The 24,631-nt window shown below is 57.0% G+C and overlaps 2 protein-coding genes across 2 annotated transcripts; one reads left to right on the top strand and one right to left on the bottom strand.

The window, feature by feature from the left end:
• The first annotated feature begins 406 nt into the window (after positions 1 to 406).
• Positions 407 to 11,490, top strand: FNDC4 (fibronectin type III domain containing 4). Its single transcript, XM_059835377.1, has 6 exons — positions 407 to 479; positions 5,919 to 6,034; positions 6,551 to 6,755; positions 7,682 to 7,771; positions 9,079 to 9,212; positions 11,212 to 11,490. Exons 1-6 carry the CDS (start codon positions 407 to 409, stop codon positions 11,245 to 11,247), a joined length of 654 nt encoding a protein of 217 aa, XP_059691360.1. The 3' UTR covers positions 11,248 to 11,490.
• A 4,246-nt stretch (positions 11,491 to 15,736) lies between these two features.
• On the bottom strand, positions 15,737 to 24,509 carry LOC104264131 (low density lipoprotein receptor adapter protein 1). Its single transcript, XM_059835608.1, is given in 9 exon segments — positions 15,737 to 16,189; positions 16,192 to 16,418; positions 18,008 to 18,051; positions 19,028 to 19,149; positions 19,579 to 19,651; positions 20,039 to 20,153; positions 21,102 to 21,214; positions 21,744 to 21,886; positions 24,425 to 24,509. Coding segments are annotated over 9 exon segments (1,134 nt in total). The 3' UTR covers positions 15,737 to 15,977.
• Positions 24,510 to 24,631: the final 122 nt, after the last annotated feature.

The following is a 24,631-nucleotide window of genomic DNA, read 5'->3' as shown; positions in this document are numbered from 1 at the left end:
TTACGGGGGTACCGCACGGGGGGGGGGGGGGGCAGCACCGGCAGTCCCGGGGGCGGCACTGGCGGTCGGGGGGTACGGCTCGGGGGTCGGCGCTGGTGCTTTTGGGGTTACGGCTGGGGGGGGTCGGGGGCGGCGCTGGCGGTTCCGGGGGGCGGCGCCCGCCCTTTCGGGGTATGGCGGGGGGCGGCGCCGGGGCCGCTGCGGTGCCGAAGTTGCGGCGCTGCCGCTCGGGGGGCGGCGCTGGGCGGAGCGGGCGGGGGGAGGTCCGGGCGGCCGTTCCGCCCCCCCGCGCTGCGGCCGGGGCTCGGCCCCGCTCCGTCCCGCGGCGCAGGGAGCCGGGCCGGTGCCAGGGCTGCTGCCCGGGCCGGGGCCGCAGTCCGGGGCGCCCCCGCGCCGGCCCGCCGCCATGGCCCGTTTCTCGGCGTTCCTCAACCCCGTCCTCGTGCTCTTCAGCTGCGACCTCTGCCTCGTGCGAGCCAGTAAGTGCGACCGGGCCGACGGGACGGGACGGGCCGGGCCGGGCCGCCGCGCGTCGCCTCGCTCGGTGCCGCGGGGGCCCCCGGGCCGCCCAGCGCCCCGGACGCCCGCGCTGCCGCCTGCGGCGGGGCCGGGCGGGGGCGCGGGGCCGGCGCTCCCCGGGCGGGGGACATGGCGGGCGCCGTCCGGCGGGTCCGCCGCCCCTCGCCGGGCCCCGGCACGGGACGCCGCGCCTTGGCCCCTGCCGTGGGCCGGGGCCTCTCGCCGGACCCTCCCGCCGGCCTTCCCCCGCCGCCGGCACGGCCGCGGCCGCGACCTCCTGGGGCCCGGCCCGGCTCCTCCGGCCCCCGGGCAGCCTCCCGGAGCTGCGCCCGTCCCCGGGGCGCCGTGGCCTCTAAGCCAGCCGGTGCCTTCGGCCGTGTCGCGTCCCCGCCCCGTGGGACGGGGTGCGATCGTGTGGCCGTGCTGCCCTCGGCGGAGGGCACCAGGCTCTCCCGGGGGCACCTGGAGTCGCCGCCGGCGGCGTTGGCTCCCGAAGCCTCCCGCTTCTGGGCCAAACAGTGGGGAAAGGCGGGTTCTCCTTGTGCCCCAGCGGGGGAGGGCCTCCCCGTTTCCCATCCTTGGGCCTCACCGGCGAGCGGCGAGTCCTGAGAGAGCGAATGCCCCTGGGCTGGGATGCTCCAGTGCTGTAGGCTGGGCTGTGAGCCGATCCCTGGCTGACAGGCATTCCTGTGTGCCTTCCTGCCCCGCTTTCTCTGGGCTGGTATTTGCTAAGACACCCAGGTCTGTCGGCACCCTCTGTCCTTTCTTCCCCGACTCCTCCGAACGACTCCATGTCAGGGGCAGCCTTCTGCTGTCTATTTGCCCCTTGTCAGTTTACTGATGTATTAAATTGAATTGTGAGTATCAGACATGTTCTGATATGTTCTGCCATGTTTTCAGTCTCCTTGCAAAACGTGTACTCCAGGGCCTGACGGATTCAGGAAGAAATGCAGTCAGGGTTGTTAAAAAGGGGCCACTTATTTTTAGATGTGCAGTCTGATGCTTACCTCCCTACTGCAGGGATAAATTGGGCAAACATCTGGGTGCCCTTGAGCTGCACTCCCAAGGGCACAGGCTGAGGGGCAGCTGAGGTCCCCTCTCCAGAGTCACAGCAGGATGGGGAGGGCGCCAGTGGGGCTGTGCCCCATCCCTATGCAGTGCCACATCTGCCAGCATCACTCTTGAAGGGCATCTGTCTGGCCCCTTCTCTAAACTAGAAAGCCAGCTTGCATGGCAGATCTAGCCCAGTGCTCAGTTGCCCGCAGGTCAGCCCTCCCTGCTGCCCAACCTCAGGCTGCAGTGCTGCTGGCTCCAGCACACAGGACCGACCCTTCCCACCTCTTCAGCAGGCCTGAAAGGAACGCACTGCTGTACTGACAGGACAAAAGGGTGCACCACGTCTTAAGTAAGTGCCAAGCCTTAAGTAAGTGATTGCTCTTTCTGTGGTGGTGCCCGTTTCTTAATATGGCCTTAATCAAAAGTGAAGCTGGATAACTTATAAATGATGCAGACTCATTAGTGATTAATGCACTGGGCAGGGCTTAACTGTGGCATGCTTTTCCCGGAGAGCCCAGCAGGGTATGGGAGCATCTTGGCTTTACAGGAATGTTTTTAATAGTTGGCTTCAGGGAGTACATTTTTTAGAGCCCTTGCACTCACAGATCTTTATGGCAACAGCTCTGGTATGAAACTGGTTTGACCTCAGCTGCAGAGCAGGCTGGAGAATGTTAGGCTTAATGTGGGGATCGTACACAAAGCTTTCTATGGTGTGAGCTGTCATTTGGAGGTCTTGTCGTAACACCTTTCAGTGAGGTCTCATCTTGCATATCCTTGGGATTAAACGTTGCCCTGTGTTCCTAGGGTGAACTTCCCTAGTTTTAACGTCTGAAACTTCTTGTCCTTTCTCTTCCTGCTAGGCATGCAAATCCCATGTGCTCAGAAATGTCTTTTCTTGCAGTTTGCTGAACTGCAAACCGACCAAGGGACACTCATTTTTCCAATGAAGAACTGCAGCCTGGACACCTTCAGCTCTCACTGTCATGCAAGTTCAGGTCTGCTTGCCTGGAGCCTGCACAAAGTGTGTTTATGATGCATGAGGTCTGGAGCACTGACTAGTCATTAGCACTGTGGCTCTGCTGTGTGCCCATGTACTCTTGCCCTCCCCTCTCTCCATTTGGGACATTTGGGGATTGGCTCTGGGTGTAATAGCAGATCATGCTGGCTTTGAGTGTACTCTCTTTGCAGTTTAATACCAGGGTGGTATCCCCCCCCAGGGTTGCCTTTCTGCCACCCGTGAGTGAAGGTCCCTACACAGGGCCTGTGCAAGCTCTGGCTAAGTACAGTTCAGGTAATACTGTCAGCCCCGAGTGGACCCAGAAGCATGGCTTGTGGATCAGTGCAGTGCCCTTGTTCTCAAATCATAGAGTGACTCAGCCCCAGGGCCACGTCGCAGCATCCCCAGCCTGAAAACCTGGGCTGGGCCAGGCTGGACTCCCTGCAGAAGCCTAGAAAATTCTTGTGCAGAGCAGGGAGCCTGCTACAAGCTCCATCCACAGACTTCTGCATCACAGAGATGTCAGACCCTGCCTTTAATTTCTTCACATACACTTGAAGGTTGGGAAGTTCAACTGCCCCCTTTGGGCATGTTCAGACCTCTTCTCGTTCTGTTAGATGTAAAAAACTACCTAAATTTATTACTGTAGATGTAGCCTGTGAAGCACCAGGTCCTGTTCTTGTCCTGAGGCCAGCTGGCAAGGTTTAGTCACATCTATAGCACTAAGCTCATGACTTCCAAAGGGGGGAGCACATCAGTGCTACCTACTAGGAATGGTTGATGGCTGTGCTAACTCCTGAGCCATGCCCAGGAGTGTTTTGGGCGTGTGCTGGCTGGTTCAGACCAAAGCAGTTCCCGGGACCAGTCTCCACCACTGGATTCCTGGGTTGTTCCTGACCTGATTACGTTTGCTAGTGTAGTGGTAGCCTTGGGCAACTGTTCTTCTTATGCCTGAAGGCTAGCAGAAACATTGCAGCCCCCCCCACTTTGAAATGCTTCTGCCTGGGACAGTGCAAGGGAGTGGTTATTTGCTAGCTGACAGGGTGCTGGAGCAGAAAACCAGATCACATCTGTGGGGGGCTCAGCTCCTGTGCCCACAGAATACACGTGCCGCAGTCAGTGGCCAGGTCTGGGGAGTGCAGCTTTTTTCAGCCTGTTTTGCTGTTGGCTTGTGGAAGACCAGGAGGTGCAGATAAGGACATGTCTCAGGACTCCCTCTCACAGGTTAGAGTGATGAACCAGAGTCCCCCTGGCAAAATGCTAAGGAGACACACTCTTCATGGGAAAAAGGATATTTGAGTGTATCTTTGAATCCTTTCCAGTTTTCCAGCCTCCTGGTCTGGAAGAGAGGGTGCAGCATCCTGTGATGTCTTTGTTCGTGTTGTCTCCAATGACTCTATCTCCTGGTGGTGTGACAGGCTTCTGTTGGGGATGCACTCAGCCCCACTGTCTCTCTGAGAATGTGTTTTCGGGGCGCTGTGGGTGACCCTCCTATCTGTCTTAGTTGCTCGTGGCCAACCACAAACCTGCATTTCTCAGAGTGGGAATCACAGCCTTTTCCTGGTTAGCTCTGTCATGGAGCTGGGTATATTCAAATGTGAATGACTGCATTTGAATAGCTGACCTGCAGAAATTACCTTTCCTTGTTACTCTAACTGTGGTTGTTGTTGGTGTCTATGGTTGTCTTTTTTCCTGTTCTCATGTGCCCTCTGGGGCTCTTTTTCTATCTATATAAAATCACAGCATTGAACTTGAGCTACACAAGCAGCTTGTAGAAGGGCACTGTTTTGTTTACAGGGAGAGAGGACACATGAACAGCAGCCTCAGTGTCTGTCTTCATGCGCTCCTGCGTCTAATTCCCAGACAAAATTTGGCTTTGTATGCAGGTCTGTGTAGCTGTGTAGGATCCTACCATGCTCTTAGTGCTGTGAAATCTCAGAATGGTAATGGTGCAGACCACGGGTCAATCAGGCCAGCCTTCTGAAGGATAGCAACGGCTGAGTGTTGCTGCCAGCTTTGCAGCCGATGGCATTGCACTACTGGGAAAGTCAGCTCTGCTTTCTCATTGAGCTTTCCTCCCCACTGTAGAGCAGGGAGTAATGCCAGGCAGATGAGACGGCCAGATTGAGTTGCATAGTGTGTTTATTCCAAGCTGCCCCATTTTTCTGTCACAGTTGATATATAAATACTGTGTCTGGGCTGCTTCCTACGCAGTTCTGGGTGGTGTGCCAGGCATTCATGATGTGCGCATCCACGGGGCAGCCCCAGAACTTAGAAGAGCCTGATTTTACCATCACAGTCTTGGTTGAAGAATTGCATTAATGTAGGATTTGTTTGGACTTTCTGGACCCTACAGAAACATGGGACTTCCCTGCCAAGAATCTACTCCGTGCCCAGGCTGAGCAGGAGCATGTCATGCCTGGCAGTCCTGCTTCTGCTAGTGCTTGATCTGATTGAAGTAAACTTTCCAACAGATGAACATCTGAGCAGCAGTGAAGGTACCTCAGATCTGCAAGCAGATGCCCTTGTGAAGAGCTGATGTAAATGTGATTCTCTTCTCTGATAGTAGGGTCTCTGCAGTGCCCTGAGACAGGCTGTAGGGACTTTTCATGTGATTTTGAGCTGCAGGGACTGGTTAAATTGCCATGACAGTTTCTTAAACTCTGTAATTCTTTTTAGCTCAGGACAGGCCTTCGTGCATTTCCCATGTCAATGTCTGCAAGGTGGAAGGAGCCCACTGAGGGCCCTTCATGTCTTTAGCTGGGTCTGGCAGCCTGGGCACGTGGTCAGCACAGCTAATCCCTTTTACATGGAACACGTATTATGAGCAATGGGCTATGTCTGCCGCTGCAAGCAAGCCCTTTAAAGAAGAGCCAGTCAGATGCCTTGTGAGCTTGTCCTCCTTCCCCACTGTAGGACACTGCAGATGAGGTGTGCAGTGAGCATATTTTTCACCAACAGCCAGGCAGGGAGGAGTCCTGGCCAGCAAGCAAAGACTGCCAAAACCAGTGGGTGCCACAGAGGGGTAGCTGCACAGGCAGAGAGGAGCTCTGTGCCTGCACACCTGCCCTGCACACAGTGGGCAGCTGCCCACTCGCCCAGGAGGCACCATGCCACGCATGTGTTGCTGCTGGCAGGGGTTCAGTCTTGTGCACCTGTGGTGCCACTCCTCTCCTGGGGACAGATTCACTGGAGAAGCTGCTCCCTGTAGCCCGGGCCAATGTGCTGCCATGGGCAGTTGTTGGAGAGGCCCCCATGGTGGTGTGCAGGGATGAGTGCCTGTTCTGAGACATCTTCTTTTGCCTCTTTCCTGTGTTTTGCCTCGGTCCACCCTTGGCTCACCCAGACAGGCCACCGTCCCCTGTCAACGTGACTGTGACGCAGCTGAAGGCAAACTCTGCCACAGTCTCCTGGGACGTCCCAGAAGGAGACGTGGTCATCGGCTATGCCATCTTACAGCAGGTATCCAGGCTCTGTCCCCAGGGGGCTGGGGACCCCTCTCACTGATTACCAGCATGCTCCTATGTCAGCCCTTTTGCCACAGTTTGGAGCTCCTCTGGCACCTGCCTGAGGACACCTCTGCTGTTGAGCAGCCCTTGCCAGGGTGCCCTGTCTGAGCCATCCGTCCTGGTGGGAGTTAGCAGACCATGGACTGCACTGTGGGTAGCTGCCCCTCCGGGGGCTTCCCAGTGATTTCTGTGGATAAGGATGGTGCTTCAGCCATGACATAACCCTTCTTTGCTTGCCTTGCTCCGCCTCCACAGCCCCAGATGATGGTGGCTTCTCCAGGGAGGCACCTGGGTCTCAGGCCACACAGGGATGCTGCATAGCAAAGTGCTGGCCAGCCTGGCCCACCCCAGGGGTGGATGGTTGCCCGGGAAGGGATGAGTAAGGGCGGTGTGCCCAGCGCAGCCCTGCAGACAGGGGCCTGTGCAGCTGGGAACAGCCTCCTGGGATGACAGCTCTTCATTCTGGCAGCGGCAAGATGGACAGATGCAGCGCTTCATCCGGGAGGTGAACACCACCAACCGGGCCTGCGTGCTGTGGGACTTGGCCGAGGACGCTGATTACATCATCCAGGTGCAGAGCATCGGCCTGTATGGAGAAAGCCAGGCCAGTAAGCGTGTCCACTTCCGGACCCTAAAGGAGACTGACCGCCTCCCTTCCAACAGCTCCAACCAAGGTGAGACAGGTCCTTCTATCTCACCCAGGTGCCACTGCTGGGGCCACCCCTAGAGATCTCCACAGCCCACAGGCAGAGATCCAGCAGCCAGCAAGGAAGGTGCTGCCCTAAGCAGCAGGATGCTTGGGACACACAGGGTCATAAAGGGTAGCAGCATTGTACAGGCCACTGCTGTATCCACTATGGCCACGATAATGTCCCCAAGCCCTGGTTTGCAGCCCTCCTGTCCCAGGTCTTGGCACTCTATTCAGCTAAGCAGGCTGTGGCCAGGACAACTGCTGTGCTCTGCTCAGCTGCTGCCTGTAGGAAGCAAATATTGAACAGGGTCTCAGATCTCCCAGCCTGCAAGCTACTAAAGGACAAATGACAGAGCCCCACGGTCTCCTTTCCTACTCATATCCATGTTGTGCCTTCTTGCCTTGGGGTTGCCTACATGCTGGTCCATGAGAGATGATCCAAGAGACATGATTGATGCCCAGAGGGTGTCCACTGGCCACGGGAGTCTGTCTACAGCACTGGCCATAAGAGGGGGACTTGAGAAGAGTACAACAGGGCAAGCAGATGCCTTACTTTCCTCAGAACTTTTGCATTCAACTCAGGGCCTTCCTAACCTGTCCTGGTCCCTACATAGGGAGTAACCTCAGTGATTACTCCCGTGCATTGTGCAGTCCCTACTTGAACCCAAACAAGCTGTTAGAATCCCTGACTGCCTTTGGTAGCGAGGATGGTTTATCTGACACCGGAAAGCCACAGACTGCACGTCCTCTCCCCAGCCGAGATGTCATCCCACACCCGTCCTTGTTTGGGGGAGGTGGGCCTCTCTGCTCTGGAGCTCATTCTCGGATCCTTGAGCGTTCCTGGTCCTGAAGCAGGTTCTGGTGGGAGGGTATCTGCTGCTAGCCCTGCCTGGGTTCTCTTCTCTGCAGGTGACATCACCATGGAAGGGCTGGACAAAGACAGGCAGCTGCAGACAGGCGAGATTATCATCATCGTGGCTGTGCTGCTCATGTGGGCAGGTGAGTGCCACAAGCAACGTTCCAACAGTCTGGGGCAGAGGTGCAATCCAGGGTCCACAAAGAGAATGGGGGTCAAGAGAGTGCAGAGGCGTATTGGTATGGATCTGGCTTCCTTCCCAGTAAGTCCATTGAGTCTCTGTAGGAGCTCAAGCCAGTGGGGTAAAAGGAGCAACCACAGCCACTGCTCAGCAGTGATGGCCTGGAGCATGTGGGCTGGCTGGCCTGACTGCTGTGCTGGAAGAGCAGGAGACAATGTGGGACCCAACAAGTACAGAATTACAGGGTGGGAGCATCCCAGCTGACATTAACTGTCATGTAACTTGGGCCTTAGCTAGCTTGTCTGACACCTTATTATTGCACTGGCTGGTAGTGGCTGTGCCTCAATCTGCTAAAACTGTAAGATGGGTGATTTGCTCCTGTAGAGCACCTGATTAAAGCCAGGGCTCTAGCAAACAGCAGGTTGCCCTGGGAGCACCGAAGCCTAGGAGATAACAGTCAGCTCCTGACTGGTCACATGCAGCTGCTGTGAATGGGAAGTCATTTGTCCCCTACTCCCTTCCCAGTAAATGTGGATTTTCTAGTGGCATCTTGCAGGAATCTCTTCTTGTCCTGGCCTTGAACACTTTTCTAGTGCACTGGAAGAAAATACCAGATGGCTGCTGCTAGCTTACACCTTGTGCAGGTTGGTGTGTTAGAGTGCCAACAGGGAGAAATCAGGTCCAGTCTGCGGGTGGCTGTGCTAATGCACCGTGGTTTGAATGGGTCCAACACATCTAATGATTACAGTTCAAAGCATTGCTCCAGAGTCCTGCATCCAGGATCGCAAGGTGTGGGACATGTGCTGCATGAGATGGGTGCTGTAAAACCATGACAGAGTGACTGACCCCACAGTCAGTTTGCAAGACAGGGCAAAGCCAAGGGATGGCTTTTGTGAGGGTCACGAGCACTGGACCAATAACTTGTGCCTTGCTGGAGGCACTCAGCTGCTCACTGACCTCAAGGGCTGTCCCTCTCCTCGTGCCTCAACATCAGCCTTTGGCCTCAGAGCCCTGAGCTGTAGGTGCCGAGCACCTCACATGTGCCCTGATGGCTTTAGCCGCATCCATGCCTCGTGTGCCCAAAGGAGACTGGCCTGGCCACACATGCAGAGGTGCCTGGGGTGGTCCAGGATGACACAGGTGGAGGGTGTGGGTGACCAGCACACCAGGGTGCCCTGGGCCTGACTGCTGTCCAGCTGGGATGCTGTGGGGAGGGGAGGCAGGGGGCAGCCAGTGTGAGGGAGTCCTTCATCCCCTGTCTTTCCGCAGCGGTGATCGCCCTCTTCTGCAGACAGTATGACATCATCAAGGACAACGACTCCAACAACAACAAGGAAAAGACAAAGCCGTCCTCGGAGCACAGCACGCCAGAGCGACCGAGCGGAGGGCTGCTGCGAAGCAAGGTGAGTGGGGAGGGCTGGTAGGATGGATGGCATATAGTATCTGCTGTGGCTTGCTGCCTGGACAGGTTCTGTCTCTCTCCAGAAACAGAAACACCCCAGCTCATGCTCTTACCCTAAAAACTGAGGGGTTTTAGGGTGCAGTGAGCCCTGGTCTCTATGGGACAGTGTGCGTGCCCCATGGGTGATTGCAGGAGAAACACTGGAAGAGCAGCAGGATGTATCAGCTGGGATGGCTCCCACATTGCAGGGTGGTACCTGTCCTCTCACTGTAACAGCCCCTTCACCATGCCCCTCCAAGGCTGCACCTCTTCTGCATCCCATAGACAGGTCTAGCTCCTGCCTGTTCAGGCAGGAGGCAAACAAGCTGGGCAGCTGTTCTTATGGTTCCTGCACTGGTCTACCGCTGCTCTCTTTCTGCCTTCACTGGGGCCTGCTCCAGGCCATCACCACACAAGTCGTTCATGGGAAGGACCCCAGAGCCCCTTCTGCACCCTAATGGAGGTACTGTGCTGGACTATGGATGGGGAGGGAGCAGTACTTTCATCTGGCTGTTCCCTCAGCACCTGACACTTCTCCCTTGGTTACCTGACAAAGACAGTGATTTATAACTCTGATGCGCATGCTCTAACGGGACCTTGCATTAGGTTTTCCCTTGTGTCTCATCTGCCTCCTCTATTGATGGGAACTCTACTCAGTGTTGCCTAACTGCCCTTCTGCTTCCACATCTTGGTTTCCAGAAGATGTCAGGAGAAACTTTCTGTTTGGACATCAAGGCCCCAGTTCTCCTCCTCCAGATTTTCCAGCTGCCTGATTACTCCTTGCCAAAAAGATCCCTCCTCTTGGATCCCTGCTCCAAACTGACCCTGCTCATACAGGGCTGCAAAGGCAGGTGCAAAGGCCTGTTTCTGCTGCTTGTGAAGTTCACCTGTACAGGGCTGATGCACCTCAGTTTGTCTTTTTGCATTCACGATACTCTTGGCATCCTTGCAGGTGACAACACTGCAAGTTTATTCTTGCAGTCCTTAATTACAAAGCTGGGAACAAGGTATAGGAAAGAAAAAGCTCTGCATTCGATTCCCCTCCTGGCCTCTGTTACAAAGCGTGGCCATGGGGACACTCACTGCCTGCACCCTGCTTCAGTGTGCAAGGGCTGAGCTACAAAACATGTGTGCAGCAAGCAGGACCCCTTTCCCTTCCCAGCACTTTCTCTGAATTCACATATCTGCTGTGCTCTTCAGTGAGCACATTCCTTTTAGTGTAAAGGAAAGTGCCTGCTCATGTTCGCAACAGTTTTTGAGAAAATCCACATTGCCACCTGCAGCCTTTAGTTCCCTTGGCACGTGCCAGGAGCTGTCAAGAGGCAGAGGCATGGCAGTGAGACGTGCCTGGCACTCAGCAGGACTCATCTGTTCCTCCACACTGGTCATCCCGTGCCTTGTGGCTTCTCTGCCCCGTGGCAGACGTCCTCCTACCCCCTCACTTACCTTTTCTGCTCTGACCCTGCACCTACCTCCTGTCCAAGGGCATCAGGTGTAGCATGGCTACCACTGGGGACCAGATAGAAGTCACCAGACATCTGCAAGCCCTGGAGGCTGAAGCGTGTGGGACAGGGGGTGCTGGTTCACCCAGGAGTCCTGGGGCACAGCGGTGGGCAGAAAGGCTTCCTGGGGAGGCAAGTGTGATTGAAGGGACTCACCTGGAGGGAGGCACCAGGCAATGCAGCTGAGCTACCTGAACCTTTCTGCCAGGAGAGCACATCAGTGCAAAACCCCGGGGGTTTAGGGTTAGCTCCCTCGATCTCCTGAGGGAGACAGGTCTCTGCTGCAGCTCACCTACACCTCAGCTCAGGGCAGAGGGCTCAGCGGCAGCCATCAGCCCTTTTGCGGAGGAGATCTGCTGGTCTTAGTGCCTGCCATGGGAGGTTGGGGGCTCTGCCATGGGGGTCTGCATCCCAGGAGCTTAGCAAAGCAGGGCCTTAAAGCATATTTTTCTCTCATAGAAGAAGTCTCCCTCAGTCAATATAATCGAGGTGTAAGTGCAGCACCAGCTCTGCGTCTGGGGTCCTGGGCATCCTGCCAGAGCCAAAGCAGGCCTTGGAAGAAGAGGCAGCACCAGGCGCCCAGCCTGGAACTCTGCATGTGAAGATCCGCATATCAGAACTTACGCTTTCCCAAGGGTGCCTGTCCAGGGATGTGCATGGAGCCGGCTCCCAGCCGTGCATGCAGTGCACAGCCCTGCCCGTCCCGCATGCCTGGCCCCGCTCCCCTGTCACTGTGGAGTGCGGCGCTGAGAAAGGGTGGGGGGGCACACCACCGGCCCGGGGGGGCAAGCCTGGGGGGGCAGCAGAGGGGCTGCTGCGCTGGCTTGAGGAGAGGCAATGTCTTTGCACACTGGCTTGGCCAAAAGCCTGGGTGCAACTGTGTGGCACGGAACGCCTGCCCGGCAGGCAGCCTGGAGCAGACCTTGCTCTCAGCCGCTGTGTCTGGGCTCAGAGGGCTGCCTGGGGAGGGCGGGAGCTGCTCCCCTTTTGGCCCTGAGGCTGAGGGGATGGGGCAGTGCAGGCATTCACCCCAGTGCCACCAGATTCATGGCCAGGTGGCAGCCGGGTTTGTCTGTGGGGCTGGGCCCAGCGAGCACAGCTGAAGGGTGGATCCCTGCCGGAGAATGGGGCTCCACTGTGCTGCATCATTGACGTGCAGGGGCTTCAAGGCCTCGCCCTGCTGCAGGGGACGAAGACACAAACAAGCGTGAGGAGCTAGTGCTGCCACAGCGCCTGGCCGGCCTGCAGAGCGTGCAGCCAGGGCACGGAGTGCTGGTAGGAGCCGTTCTGTGGGGTGGTGTGAGCGCCACAGAGCTATGGGAGCGGGCAGCGCCAGGGCATGGCTGTCGCTTTGCCCTTTGCCTAGAGGGGCTCAGTCCTGACACATTCAAGCTGTTTGTGGGGGAGCTGCTGAGCACCCTGTGAACAGTGTGATGCCTGTGCTGCCTGGAGGAGATGATAACATGGTGAGGCCCAGCAAGGTCTCAGCGGGCTCGGCAGGATGTGTGCTGCAGATCTCACCGCCACTCTGGGAACAACCCTAGCTTAAACAGCATCACATCCCCCTCCTGGACCCTTCTGCCTTGCGGGGGTATAGTCACTGCTGGTGCTGCCACTCCTGGAGCTGGTCCCATCGCCTGCACCAGGTTGGCTGATGTGACACAAGCCTGTTGGAAAGGACTGGCCCTGAATGCCCAGAGTTGGTGGACCGCTGGCTCGCCGTTATCTGCCTAGTCTGCCTGCTCATGCGAGGACAACGTGAGCCATCGACCGCCCTGGGACTGGTGAAGAGCTAATGTCTGGACTGTGCTTGTTTGCTCCCCAGAGCCTGCAGGCAGAAGTCTTTCACTGGGTATCTGCACTGCTCTGTGTTCGAGGCTGAGAGCGGGCCCAGACGTGCCCAGTTGCCAGTGGCAGGAGGGAACAGGGTGATATGAGGAGGCTCGCTGCTGCAGAGATGGTAGCTGGTGCTTCTGCTCTCCCTACGTGCTCTGCTCTTCGGCCTGTCACTGAGCTGGGGTGCTGGCTCTGCAGCCCTGGACTTAAGCATCACAGGATCCAGCGTCTTCCAAGAATAAACCTCCCAGTAAAGCACTTTCAGGACTCTTCCTTCCAGGTGCTGCTCAGCTCCTGCTGCAGGACTAGGTGCAGAAGGGACAGGATCAGCAATTCCCTGTGGCAGGGTCTTTTCAATAAAAGCATCCTGGCTCAAAGGTAGCATTGTCCTTGCAGACTTGCAGGTGTCGCTGTGTGTGTGCGCACACGCGTGCGTGCATGTACGTGTACCAGCACTACTTGCACGTGTGTGTACAGCCCTTAGAAGGAGACCTTTTCTTGCATGCTGTGCAAGAGCTGCAGGTCCTCTAATGTTGTCTTGCGCACCTCTCTGGCACTCAGGGGAGTGCCAGTGCTGCATGCTGGGCCATGTTATGCTGCTGGACAATTGGCAGTTACAGACTGTCCCACTGAGGATGGCATCACAGCTGCTTTCTCTGCACAGACAAAACAGGCTGCAGAGAGCAGAGACACCCTGGCAGCAGGGCCAGGAAGGAGGATGAGGCCAGATCCCAGCAGGCGGCTGGTCAGAGGGGCTGTGCTGCTCCCTGGTCAGGTGAGGAGAGGGGTACCTGAGGAGCAAAAGCACAATGGTGGTGGGGTGCAAGTGCTGCTGTGCTGTAACTTGGGCTGCAGGGAGCATGGCCATAGCTCCAGAGAGACAAATCACCTTGTTTTGCCACTAAGTTTTGTTTTTTAGGGAGGTACATAAAAAAAAAATTAGGGCTTTCAGGGAAATACAAGAGCTTTTAAAAAGCTCTGGTGCCCTGGAAAAATGTTTAGAGGTGCCATCCTGGAGGGTCAGAGCAGACACATGCCTACTATGATGAGTTCTTTAACCAGACCGGAGGCGTACACAAAGAAAGAAACAAAGGAGGATGACTGTGCAGCAGAGTAGAGGCGCTGAGAGAGGCACCAAAAACATGTATGTAAAAAAATTGAAATGATTGTGGCCAAATAAAAAAAGAAGCACAGAAGTCTGTCACATTAAATGTAAAATCAGGGTGTTGTTGTGTTGAGGCAAAAAAGACAACACCCCCCCCCAAAAAAAAAAAAAACCCACAAAACAAACCAACAACCCTAAGCCACCACTCCTTTCTCAGACCATGGCGGTGCAGGAAAGCAGGGAGCTGCAGAGATGAGTGCTGCACAGGAAAGGCAGCAGCAGTGTTGGATAAAGGTATTTTCTGAGGCACATGCAAGCACACACCCCATGGAAGTCTGGCAGCACCAGCACAGGACAGTGCAAATGCCTGATACAGTGCCAGGCCAGAGCAGGACAGGCGCATGCATACAGACCCCCCCCTTCCTCCCACCCCCACCACCAGCCCTGCAGCACCAGCACCACAGTGGCACAAGGAAAGGCCTGTGTGGCTCATGCCACCAATTTAAGGTACGTTGGACAGTGTTAGCACATGTGTGGGTGATGGTGAACCCATTGCTAGCTTGTATGTCAGTAAAACAGAACAGCCTTGGCAAAGACTCTCACACACACAAGACTGAGATGGAAGGGGTCGGAGAAGCAGTTCACTCACTGCAGCAACAGCTGGTTAAAGCCAGGAATAATGGCTGAACTGGCACCCGTGAAGTCTTGCAAGAAGTCATACAGGGCTGCAGTGTTCAGCATAGTCACAGCAAAGAGCACACTGCAGCAACCGTAAGTCCCAGGAAGAGGGGCTGTTAAATTGCTTGGAGCACTTCTGTCTGGAGATGTGACAGCTACCAGGCAGCAGGGTAGAGCCCACTGGCCTCCCCAGTGGCTGGAGATGGTGAACAATTATCACAGGACAAGAGCAAAGGGTGAGTGAAGTAATCAGGATATGCTGGTACGAACAGCAGCATTGTCCACCCCTCAGCACTACCTGCAGAACTCAGCTGCAGGACAGCATGGATGCCAAGCATCCTGATTCAGCGCAGGGCAGGAAGCCACATCAAGGGCTGTTAAATGCATAGCACCAACAGGTCAGCTATCCCTCAGTGCTGGAAGCTGAAGACCTGACACTGACCTGCTCACCCTAACAACCCCAATAACATCTACAGGTTGCTCTGTGCCCTCAGCTGTGGGAGGAAGGGCATGAGACCAGGACTCAACATGCAAAACCACAAGTGAAAAAAACAGCACGCAGCTCTTGACTGACCTGCGGGGACCCAAGCCTCCCCAGAGTGCAAGCCTTCCCCACAGCACCTGCCTACGGCACTCACTGGGAGACCAGCTTGGCTGCCCCAGGCTGCACACAGCGAGTACTGCTCAGCTGGGGCTGTCAGTGTCACCAGGCTAAGAAGAAGAGATGCGCTGCAATGTGACAGGAACCCAGCAGCAAGGTCCTCAGCCAGAAAGCAGCTGCAAACTGTTACTTGCCAGAGAAACTAGACATCCTGCTGGCTGCAGCCTCCCCTGCTCTATCTGGGAAAGGAAACCAAGTGCATGGCTTGCCCATGTCTCCAGACCACAGCCAGACGTGCAGCAGGGCAAAGGTACCTCAGAGCAGAGCAATCACACAGCGGGAGAGGTTGAGACCTGCTGGCATACAGGGGGCTTGTGTCCTCCCTGGCCTCAGCATGGTCAGCTTCAGCTCCCATCAGCACAGATGACATTCACAGGTGCCCAAGACATCCAGTCCAGCACAGCCTGGACCAGCTGCTGCCCAGGTAACAAGGGCCAGCCTGGGCCCCAGGAGCTGCTCTCAGGGCCAGCAGCCAGGGAAGATGTGGGAGCTCCAGGTCAGCTGCAGGCTCCACAAGCTCGGGGCACAGCCCAGGCCCTCACCCCAGGGGAGGAAGCCTCACCACAGGCAGTGCAGCAGAGACACAGTACCTTGCACACTTGTGCATGGCACCCCATCCAGCACTCAAACCCAAATGACCAAAGTAAAAAAACTCAGTTTATTTCCCTATAAAGGCAGAGCTTTCCTTTAAAAACCAGCTCATTTCACTCGTGAGAGGGTATGGGGCTGAACTGCAGGGGCAAGGCCTTCCTCACTCACTCCTCCAGGCCAAGAGCTATCGCTCCCTGAGGGTCACACGTGCGGAGCAAGTCCTCCACCATCTCCAGGGGGCTGCTCAGCCTCAGCTGGTCCCCAACTGCCACCACAGGGCACAACACAGGAGAAAGAAACGAGACAGGTCAGGCACAGTGCAGCCCCCAGGGGCACTGGCTGCATCCTGCAGGCTCAGAGAAGGTGGGGTGGCTCTGCATGCGCTGGGAGTGGGCAGAGCGAGGAGCACCAGTCCACCAGCCCAAGCTGGGAGCAGGGAGCAGCTGCAGTTGGAGGCGGTTCATGCAGGCGGAGAGCAGGACAAGGAGCAGGTGTCGCAGTCTGTGCACTGCATGGCAGAGGTGCCAGCAGGCCCCGTGCCTAGTGGGCAGCGCCAGGGGCAGGGGGGCACTGTCTGGGCCGGGTGCAGGCACAGGGTGAATCCTGAGTGGCTGGTCCATTGCTGCAGAGATTTGGCTTAGCCCAGCGGAGTCTTGGGACCAGCAGTCCTGGGGCCGGCTGTGGGGAGGTCTCCAACCCCTCCCAGCCCCTTCCAGCTGTCTGGGGGTTGCCCCAAGCGGTAGCACAGTAGCTGTTCGGTAGGAGAGCTTGCTCTGGGCACAAGAGGCGCTGGCTCTGAAAAGCAAGAAGGGAGGAAGACCTGGTCCATGAGGTGTGTGGTTGGGAACCCAGCACAGCCTGGGAGGGGAAGCAGATCTTCCCAGGTGAGCCATCAGCCCCCTCCCCCTGCAGAGGACATGGTGGGGGATGCAGCAACGCAGTATTGAAGGAAAGAACTTACCTGCTGGGCTGTGGGCTCCCCTCCCCAGCTCCTTCATGCTGCTTTGGAAGAGAACAGAGCACCCATCATACCCCAAGCAAGGCCTGCTGAGAGACGCAGCATGCTCATAACCCTGACAACGCAGGCATGGCACAGCAGTACCAGGCACTCAGTATGAAGCAGGCCCTAGCCCACTTGCTACGAAACGCTTTCCCCAGGCCAGCCTGTCCCGAGACTGCAAAGCCACATCTCCTTCCCATCAGGAGCCCGCACGTACAAAGGGCTGCCACTTCACAGGGCCACCACTTCACAGGGCCACATACATAGCCCCAGTCTGTGCACGCACTGGTTCCCAGCTGACACCAGCTCAGACCAGGCTCAGCCCTGCAGCACTGCCAGACCCCAGCCAGGTGCCAACTGCCAGGCTCATGGAGAACAGCCACAATGGAATAGGCCTCTCGCACCCACCACCACAGGCACTTCTGCAAAGACCTACACATTAATCCTCCACTGCTGGACTGGTACCACCAGCTCTGCCCAAGCACGGGACAGACACCAGCAAGCTCAGCCCCGGGCCTTAGTCCATGCAGAAGTCAGCATGACCAGGCCTCCATCCTGGCCCAAGCCCCAGGGAAATCAGTGGAAGGAGAGGGGCAACTCTGAGTCCCACCTGAGAATCCCCTCACTACAAGAAAGACATTGAGGTGAGGTGCTGGAGCATGTCCAAAAAAGGGCAATGAAGCTGGTGAAGAGTCTAGAGAACAAGTCTTATGAGGAGTGGCTGAGGGGCCTGGGGTTGGTTAGCCTGGAGAAAAGGAGGCTCAGGGGAGGCCTTACTGCTCTCTACAACTACCTGAAAGGAGGTTGTAGCGCTGGATGTCGGTCTCTTCTCCCAAGTAACAAGCAATACGACAAGAGGAAATGGCCTCAAATTCTGCCAGGGGAGGTTTAGACTGGATATTAGGAAAAATTTCTTCACTGAAAGGGTTGTCAAGCATTGGAACAGGCTGCCCAGGGAAGTGGTGGAGTCACCATCCCTGGAGGTTTTTAAAAGACGTGTGGATGAGGTGCTCAGGGACATGGTTTAGTGGTGGACCTAGCAGGGTTAGGTTCACAGGCTGGCTTCAGCAAAGAATGGCAGAAATGCAACAAGTAACAGCTCTGGGTACATCCTGAGGGTCAGCATCTGTCCCCCACAGCTCCACTGCAAAAGCTGAACTGCAAGATCTGCCCCTCTACAGCTCAGCTCCCTGTTCACTTGACCTCTCATATGACAGAGGCAGAGAAAGCAGCAGGAAGCTCCCCCTTGCTCCCATGCAGATCTCCTCCATGCTCCCACCATGCCCGTGGCCCCAGCAGCTCCCCTTGCATGGGGCACAGAGAAGGAAACAAGACAGGGTTCACCACAGAAATCCCTGAGCACAAGCGGCAGCTCACCACCTACCCAGATAAGGTTTCACCGTTATCATCTTCCTCCTCCTCGTCCTCCTCCTGGCAAACAAACAAAACAAAACAAAAAACCACCATGACACCTCGCTGCCTGGGCAGGTCACTGCCAGGAACGAGGCTGGGCTGCCCAGAGCCTGTTCTGGAGCAGAAGGGCAGCCCCTGGCCCCTTCACAAGACACAGTCACCCACCAGGCATGGCACAGACAAAGGGTGCCTACAGACAGTAGGGGGAAAGATGGCACCTGCAGTGCTGGGCTGCTGAAATCCTCAGGGCTCAGGCACACAGCCACACAAGGGGAGAAAAAGATCATGGCTCTTCTCACATCCCCTCCAGCCAGCAGAGCACCAAACACAGGCTGTGAGCGGGGAACGAGCTGCCAAGCTGAGACAGCTGCTGCACACAGCACACCTTTGCCCAGAGACCACCCATCTTACAGCTGGAGGGCCAGGCAGAGGACCACCTGGGAGCAGGCTGTAAGCAAGGATGACTCCAAGCACTGCCAGGCTGGGCCAGCACTGGAAGCATGAGGCCAAGGATCAAGTGTCCAGAGGCTCCTGGGCAGGGACACAGTGAGACCGGCAATGCTCTGGTTGGCTCTGGACATGCAGTGGATGTAGTGCAGATGGGCAGGGCTGAGCCTTAGCCCAGGCTGGCATGATGATGACCAGACAAAGGCTCCTCTCCTTCAGAGACAACGTCTCACCTCTAGCCATGGCACCAAGTGTGCAGAGCAGGTCCCAGCTCCCTGTTTGACAGTGCCAGCAGAGCAGGGCTGAGAGCTGCTGCAATGCTGGGCCTGACAGGAGAGTGGAGCAAAGACCACCTGAGGAACTGTGCCTGCCTCGTGAGCCAGACAGAGCACAGAGTGCCCCTCTTCACGTCAGGCCACTGTGTGCGAGGGAGGCTGTGCAGATACCAACAGGGTCCTGGAAGGCCAGGAGGAGGAAGTTGCGTAAGGGTTGCTCTTTTCCTGCTCTAATGTGAGACAGCCCTGGACATGGGCCAGACTTGCACATACTGTACCCCAAACTGGTGTCTGAAGGGAGGGCTCCCCGGGGGGGCTGGCTCACTTGGTCTGCCGGGCTCACTGCTTTCCAAGACACATGAAGGGTGAAGGGGCTGTTCCTGCCTAGAGCCTGGGACAGGGCAAAAGCAGCAGAGTTAGTGCCTGCAACCTGGAGAAGGCCCAGCAGGGGATTTACAGGCAGGACTGTGGGCAAGGGACTGATACCCCTGCTGTGCCTGCGGGAGGGTGCAAACAAGGGTGGGGGATCACTGCTCAGGGCATGTACCCCAGGGCCCTCAGCTGTGCTACAGCACAGCAATGTAGAAGAGTTCAGCATGGATAGCAGGGACATGCCCACCCCAGCCAGAGATAGGGCAGACTCCCCAGGTGGGGCAGCGGCAGAGAACACAACAGCAGAGACAACACTCTCCCTGCTTGCTGTGTTTCACAAGCCAGGCAGTGAGCTATCTCCTCCTCCACACAGCCCAGCTCCAGTCCCACACTGGAGACCCTGATCCCAGGGCTAGGCAGAGGGATGTGTTTGAGAAACTCCTCCTACCTGCATGTGCTGCTTCCCAGAGATCCAGTGCCATCTGGAAGGCCTGGGCCACGGTCAAAGTCACAGCCTGGGCCTGTGTACAAGAAAGAGGGGGAATGTCTCCTTCCATCTGGGCCCTCAAGCCAAGACAACCCCACTGCCATGAGATCTGAGAGCCCCCAAGCCTCCCTCGCTGCCTTTCCCTGCAGAGCATGCACATGGAAGGCCAGAACTCACTGCTGTGTCTGTCTAGCCATGTGGGCCAGCCATCCCCAAGAGGAGATGCCAGAGAAGCTGGGACAGAAGAACCTCCCCTGGCTCACCACCTGCCTCTGCAGTGTGCGAGCACACATGTACACCCTGCCTCCACTTCCAGCCGAAATGCACAGAGGTAAGGGCCTTCTCTCTCTGGAGGGGCAGAAGGAAGGCCCTTGCTCCCACCCTTACCTCATAGAGCCAAGAGCAGAAGGGAAGTGCTTACAATCTTCTTCTTGGGTGAGAGGAAGGCATGGCACTCCAGTGCCCCACTCTCCTGGCTTTGGGCAACATAAGCGAAGACTTTGTTCTGCAGCTTGTCTGTTGTGCAGTAGGAGATCCTGCAGGCAGAGAGGAGCTGCTCAGGGCAATAAGGGACCTCAGCACATGTCTTCTGCTGTGCTCCCAACACACCAACAAGCAGTGCTGACAGCCTGAGGCTTTCATCTGCCCCAGATGATCAGGCAGCCCAACCCCCCAGCAGGGGCCAGAAGCTGCCTGGCACCTACAGCTAGTAAGAGATCACTGCATCCACAAGCACTCCCTCCTGCATTGCCCCAGTGTGCTTCTCGGTCCTCTATGCTCAGTTCAACCCCAACATATGAACTCAAGCACTGAGAGAAAAGGAGCACAGAAGGGTGGGTGATTGCTGCCAAGGACACGGTTGGAGGCCAGTCAGTAGGACGGTCTGCCTTGACACATGAGCTCTGGTGCCAAGACCCAAATTTTGCACCAAAGAGATGTCCTGTCTCTGCTTCTCATCTAGTCACCAGCCTGCAGCCGCGCTCCCCTCACACCCAGCACCCACAGACACCCAACCCAGCCAACGCACAGCTGGCAGCCATAAAAATAACCCACATCAGCTCTCACAGCAACTGCCTTTAGCCAGCCTTAGTAAGCTGCAGTCCATGGCACCCTCATCCCATTGCAGCCAGAAGGGCGGTCCTATGTCAGTGGACACAGCCAGACATGCAGTCCTGCCCTAGCTGTGGGGGCTTTCTGACCATCAGCCTCAACATCCAGAATGCCAGAAGAGACAAGCAGGGCCCTGGGAAAAGACAGATGGACTGACCCAGAACTCAAGGCCACCCAGGACTCTGCCTGCATTCAGCCCCAGGCAGTGCTGTGGGGCACAGCAAGGAGAGGGCACAGGCCTCAGGGAGCCAAAGGAAAACCTAAACTTGAAGGTACCACTGACAGAAGGCCCAGCCCTCCCTGGCTGCTCAAGATCCCATTAGTCTCTAGCTGGCTGCTGGGGAACACCCAGGCCCTCCACATGCCATGCCCACCTGTAGATAGAGATGTTCTCAACCATCTCCTTTGTGTCTGCATCCTGCAGCGAGATGCCCCTCGGAGACACTGTCAGAATCACCTTCTGGAACTTGCGAGCTCCCACCCGTGCCTGGCAGTGGGGAGACACCAGACACCTCTGCAAATCTAGCAAGGGTCTTCACCCCCCTCGCTGGCAGGAGTCCCCCAGACTCTGTACGGAGTGCCACCCCCACTTGGACCCTTGCTGCAAAGGCTCCTGCCATAGGGATGGGAAAGCAGAGCCTAGAGATCAGGCATGCCCTGCACAGAACACCCCTGGAATCTGTTCACACTACTGCCATGCATACAGGAAAGGACAGACCCCACCTCCCCCGATACTTCACCCTCCTCTCCACGCTGCGACAGGCACAGCTCTGCTCCTAATCACGTTCCAGGTGTGGGAGCAGGCAGCAGCAGCTGTCCTGCAGGAAGGCGGCTTCCCCCACAGCACACAGGCAGAGACCAGCCAGCCTCTTGCATGCCACCCTCCTCTTGGGAGCAGCACGGTCCCTAGCTGGGGTTCAGGGCTGGGACATGGACACTTCCCAGGGTCCAGGGGCTGAGTTCTGAATTGGCTCTTCTCCACCCCAGCCCAGCAGGGCCCCAGGGCCAGCTCTCACTGTGGCAACGATCCGGCGGATGGCAGCAGCAGCCATGTCTTCTCCTTTGGGCTTTTCTACCAGCGTCATGCCTAGATACTTGAGTGTGAAGCACATTCCCTCAAGCAGTGGCTCCTGCATATCAGCCCAGCTCTCAGGAAGCTCTGCAAAGACAAAATCCCTTAGCAGCATAAGCCATATGCCAGCGGCCCCATGGCTAGTCCCAGCAGAGCCACCCCACCTGGTTGCAGCTTCACTGCTCCCAGCAGCAGTGCTGCTACCTGCACTCAGCAGGGCACTCTCTTGGCTCTGTGACATTCTTGGAAGAGAAACAGAACGAGAGGACAGTTCACCCTCAAAGCTTTTAGTCCTCCATCCCTGGAGGTACAGGCTCTGTCAGCACAGACAGTAAGCTCCTGCATAGCCACATAGCGCCTCAGATGCTGCAGTGTTCAGTGCTATCTGCAAAAACTTTGCATTTCCAGGTCTCATCTATTTCACTACAAGCAGGATGTGCTCTGCGCTGCATTCACCTCACCCACCTAAGCCGCTGGCACTCCTCAGGAACAGTACCGTTTACTGCCACACTCGGTCAGATCAAAATCCCCAAGTTGTCCCAGTGTAACCAAAGCCAAACCCTCTGGTAGCTACCATTTGCAGAAGCAGGCTGCCAGGGAAGGAGTAGCTTGTCCAGCACTCGCGGTCCAAGTTGGAAACAACTGCACCACACAGGTTCTGTGTTAAGGAAGAGCTCAGACTGGTATATTAAGGATGCAAACTAGCTTCCAGGAAAACACATTTTATGGATGAACTCCAACGCACAGAGGGAGGAGGATCATTGATTGGACTCGATGATCTTAAAGGTCTTTTTCTAACCTAAATGATTCTATGAGAGCTCCCACCTGCATTACTTTGCAGGTCACAGAATTAAAGGAGCACTGGCTTCTGTTTCCTGTGTCCTCTCTTTTCAAACCCCATTGCTGCAGTCAAGGGAAAAAAAAAAAGAAAACCACCACAAAAAACCCAACAGTGGGTGATTGTGTGTTCACTCAGGGAAAATTCCCTAGGGAGAGTCCTCAGCATCTCCAGCTTCCTTCAGAAACCAGTCCATTTCACCAGCATGTTCTGCCACACAGTGGATGTGCTGGTAGGAGAAGGAGCTCTGGCTCTATAGTCGGTGCCAACACCAAAAAAACACGCAAAGCAAGCACCATAGAAGCATCCATTCGACCTCTGCTCCCACAAGACAAAGCCATTGGCTTCAACAGAAAGTTCACTCTCATTGAGGGCAAAAGCTTTAGTTATCAGACTAGTGTGGCACACACAAACACACACTTCTCTTGTGCCAAGCACTTCCTGGTGATAATTTTCAAGGGGAGCTGAAGCAGATGTTAGCACACATTTACTTTCCTCAAATCCTAAAGGGCAGAAGGATGGTGAGAGAGGAGGTATGCAGAAGGGCTAAGACACAGGGAGTCACAGTCTCTCCCTTCGTCTTGGGGATTCATCCCACAGAGGAGGAAATGAGGAACACAGAAGTTACATGCTCTGCTGCAAACACTGGGTTTGTACACTTCCCTGGGAATTGCGTGGGTATCTACTGTTCACACTAAGCTAATACTTTTCAGGGTTATTTTTCATCTCTTTCCTGGGATTAGCTCCCTGAACATTACTGGCACACTTGCAGAAGGCTCTGACTCATAACTAGAATAACCTGAACCCACAGGGAAATGGTGAGACCTTATTTGCACAGCATACTCCTGCACTAATTACAACTACCAGGGAACCCACTTGGCACCATGCAGGCATTAGGGATCTCTCGCCAGGGTAGAGGAACGCTGTCTCGCTCTGAACTTTGAGAACAGCCCACACGTGCCAGGCCTGCCAGAGTGAGCTCTGCCGCTCCAGTAAAGCCTTTGGGCAGCTATGACTGAGAAAGCCTAGGCACAGCCCTCCTGCTGGGTCTGCGGGGTCAGTCTCGGATCTGGCTGTGCTGCAGACAGCATGGCAGTCAGCCTGCAGTGAGCGATGTGCAGGCCTGCCACACTCACTGCATGCCCGCGCCTGCAGAGAACCAGGCGCAGCGGTTCGGGAGGACAAGGCCTGCACAGGCTGGGGAGGGCGCACACAGGCAGGGTACAGGGCGTTCCAGCACCTGGCCCCAGCGGCACTGCCTGTCACAGCCACCCAAGGCCTTTCAGCCCACCGGCGCGGGCGGCCTCAATTCAGAAGTGGGGCAAGAGGCTGCAGCCAGGGGAGCGTGGCAGGGAGGTCCAGGCAAGCAGCCCACAGCGCTGATGCCCGCCTCAGCTTGCAGCCCCATTGCCTGCCCCCAGATACTGCCACAGCGGGCTCCACAGCCCCGCCGCTGCCCCGCAGTGCCGCCAGCCCACGGCCACAGCCCGTCCCCCGGCCGACAGCCCCCCCCACCGCTCCCCACAGCATCGCCCCTCCACCTTAGCCGGCAGCCACAGCCCGTCCCCCGGACCCCACACCGCCCCCCACAGCGCCGCCAGCCCGCCTCGGCCCGCGGCCCCGCGGCACGGCCCCAGCCAAGCCGAGACACGGGCTCCCGCCCCATCGCCGGCGCACCGGCAGCGGGGCAGGCCCGGAGGGATACCCCGCCCGGCCCGCGCCACAGGTGAGCCCGAGCCCGGCCTGCAGCGCCCGCCCTCTCCCCGGCAGCCGCGGCCCACACTCACTGCGCCGCCGGCGGAGCCCCAGGCCGTGTCGGGCGAGGCGCGGGCTCCGCAGCACGGCGCGCCCCGCCGCCCGCAGCGCCTCCATGGCGGAGCCGGAGCCGGAGCCGAGCCGAGCCGAGCCGAGCCGTGCCGGTAGCGGGGCGGCAGGAGGCCCGGGCGGGGGGGCGGTCTGCCGCTGGGCTCGGCGCGCTGACGTCAGCAGCGGCG

This window comes from Gavia stellata, chromosome 2, assembly GCF_030936135.1.
Source record: "Gavia stellata isolate bGavSte3 chromosome 2, bGavSte3.hap2, whole genome shotgun sequence".
Classification (NCBI taxonomy): domain Eukaryota; kingdom Metazoa; phylum Chordata; class Aves; order Gaviiformes; family Gaviidae; genus Gavia; species Gavia stellata.
Note: the sequence above shows the minus strand (reverse complement) of the source record. Positions and strands in the feature narration are given on the sequence as shown.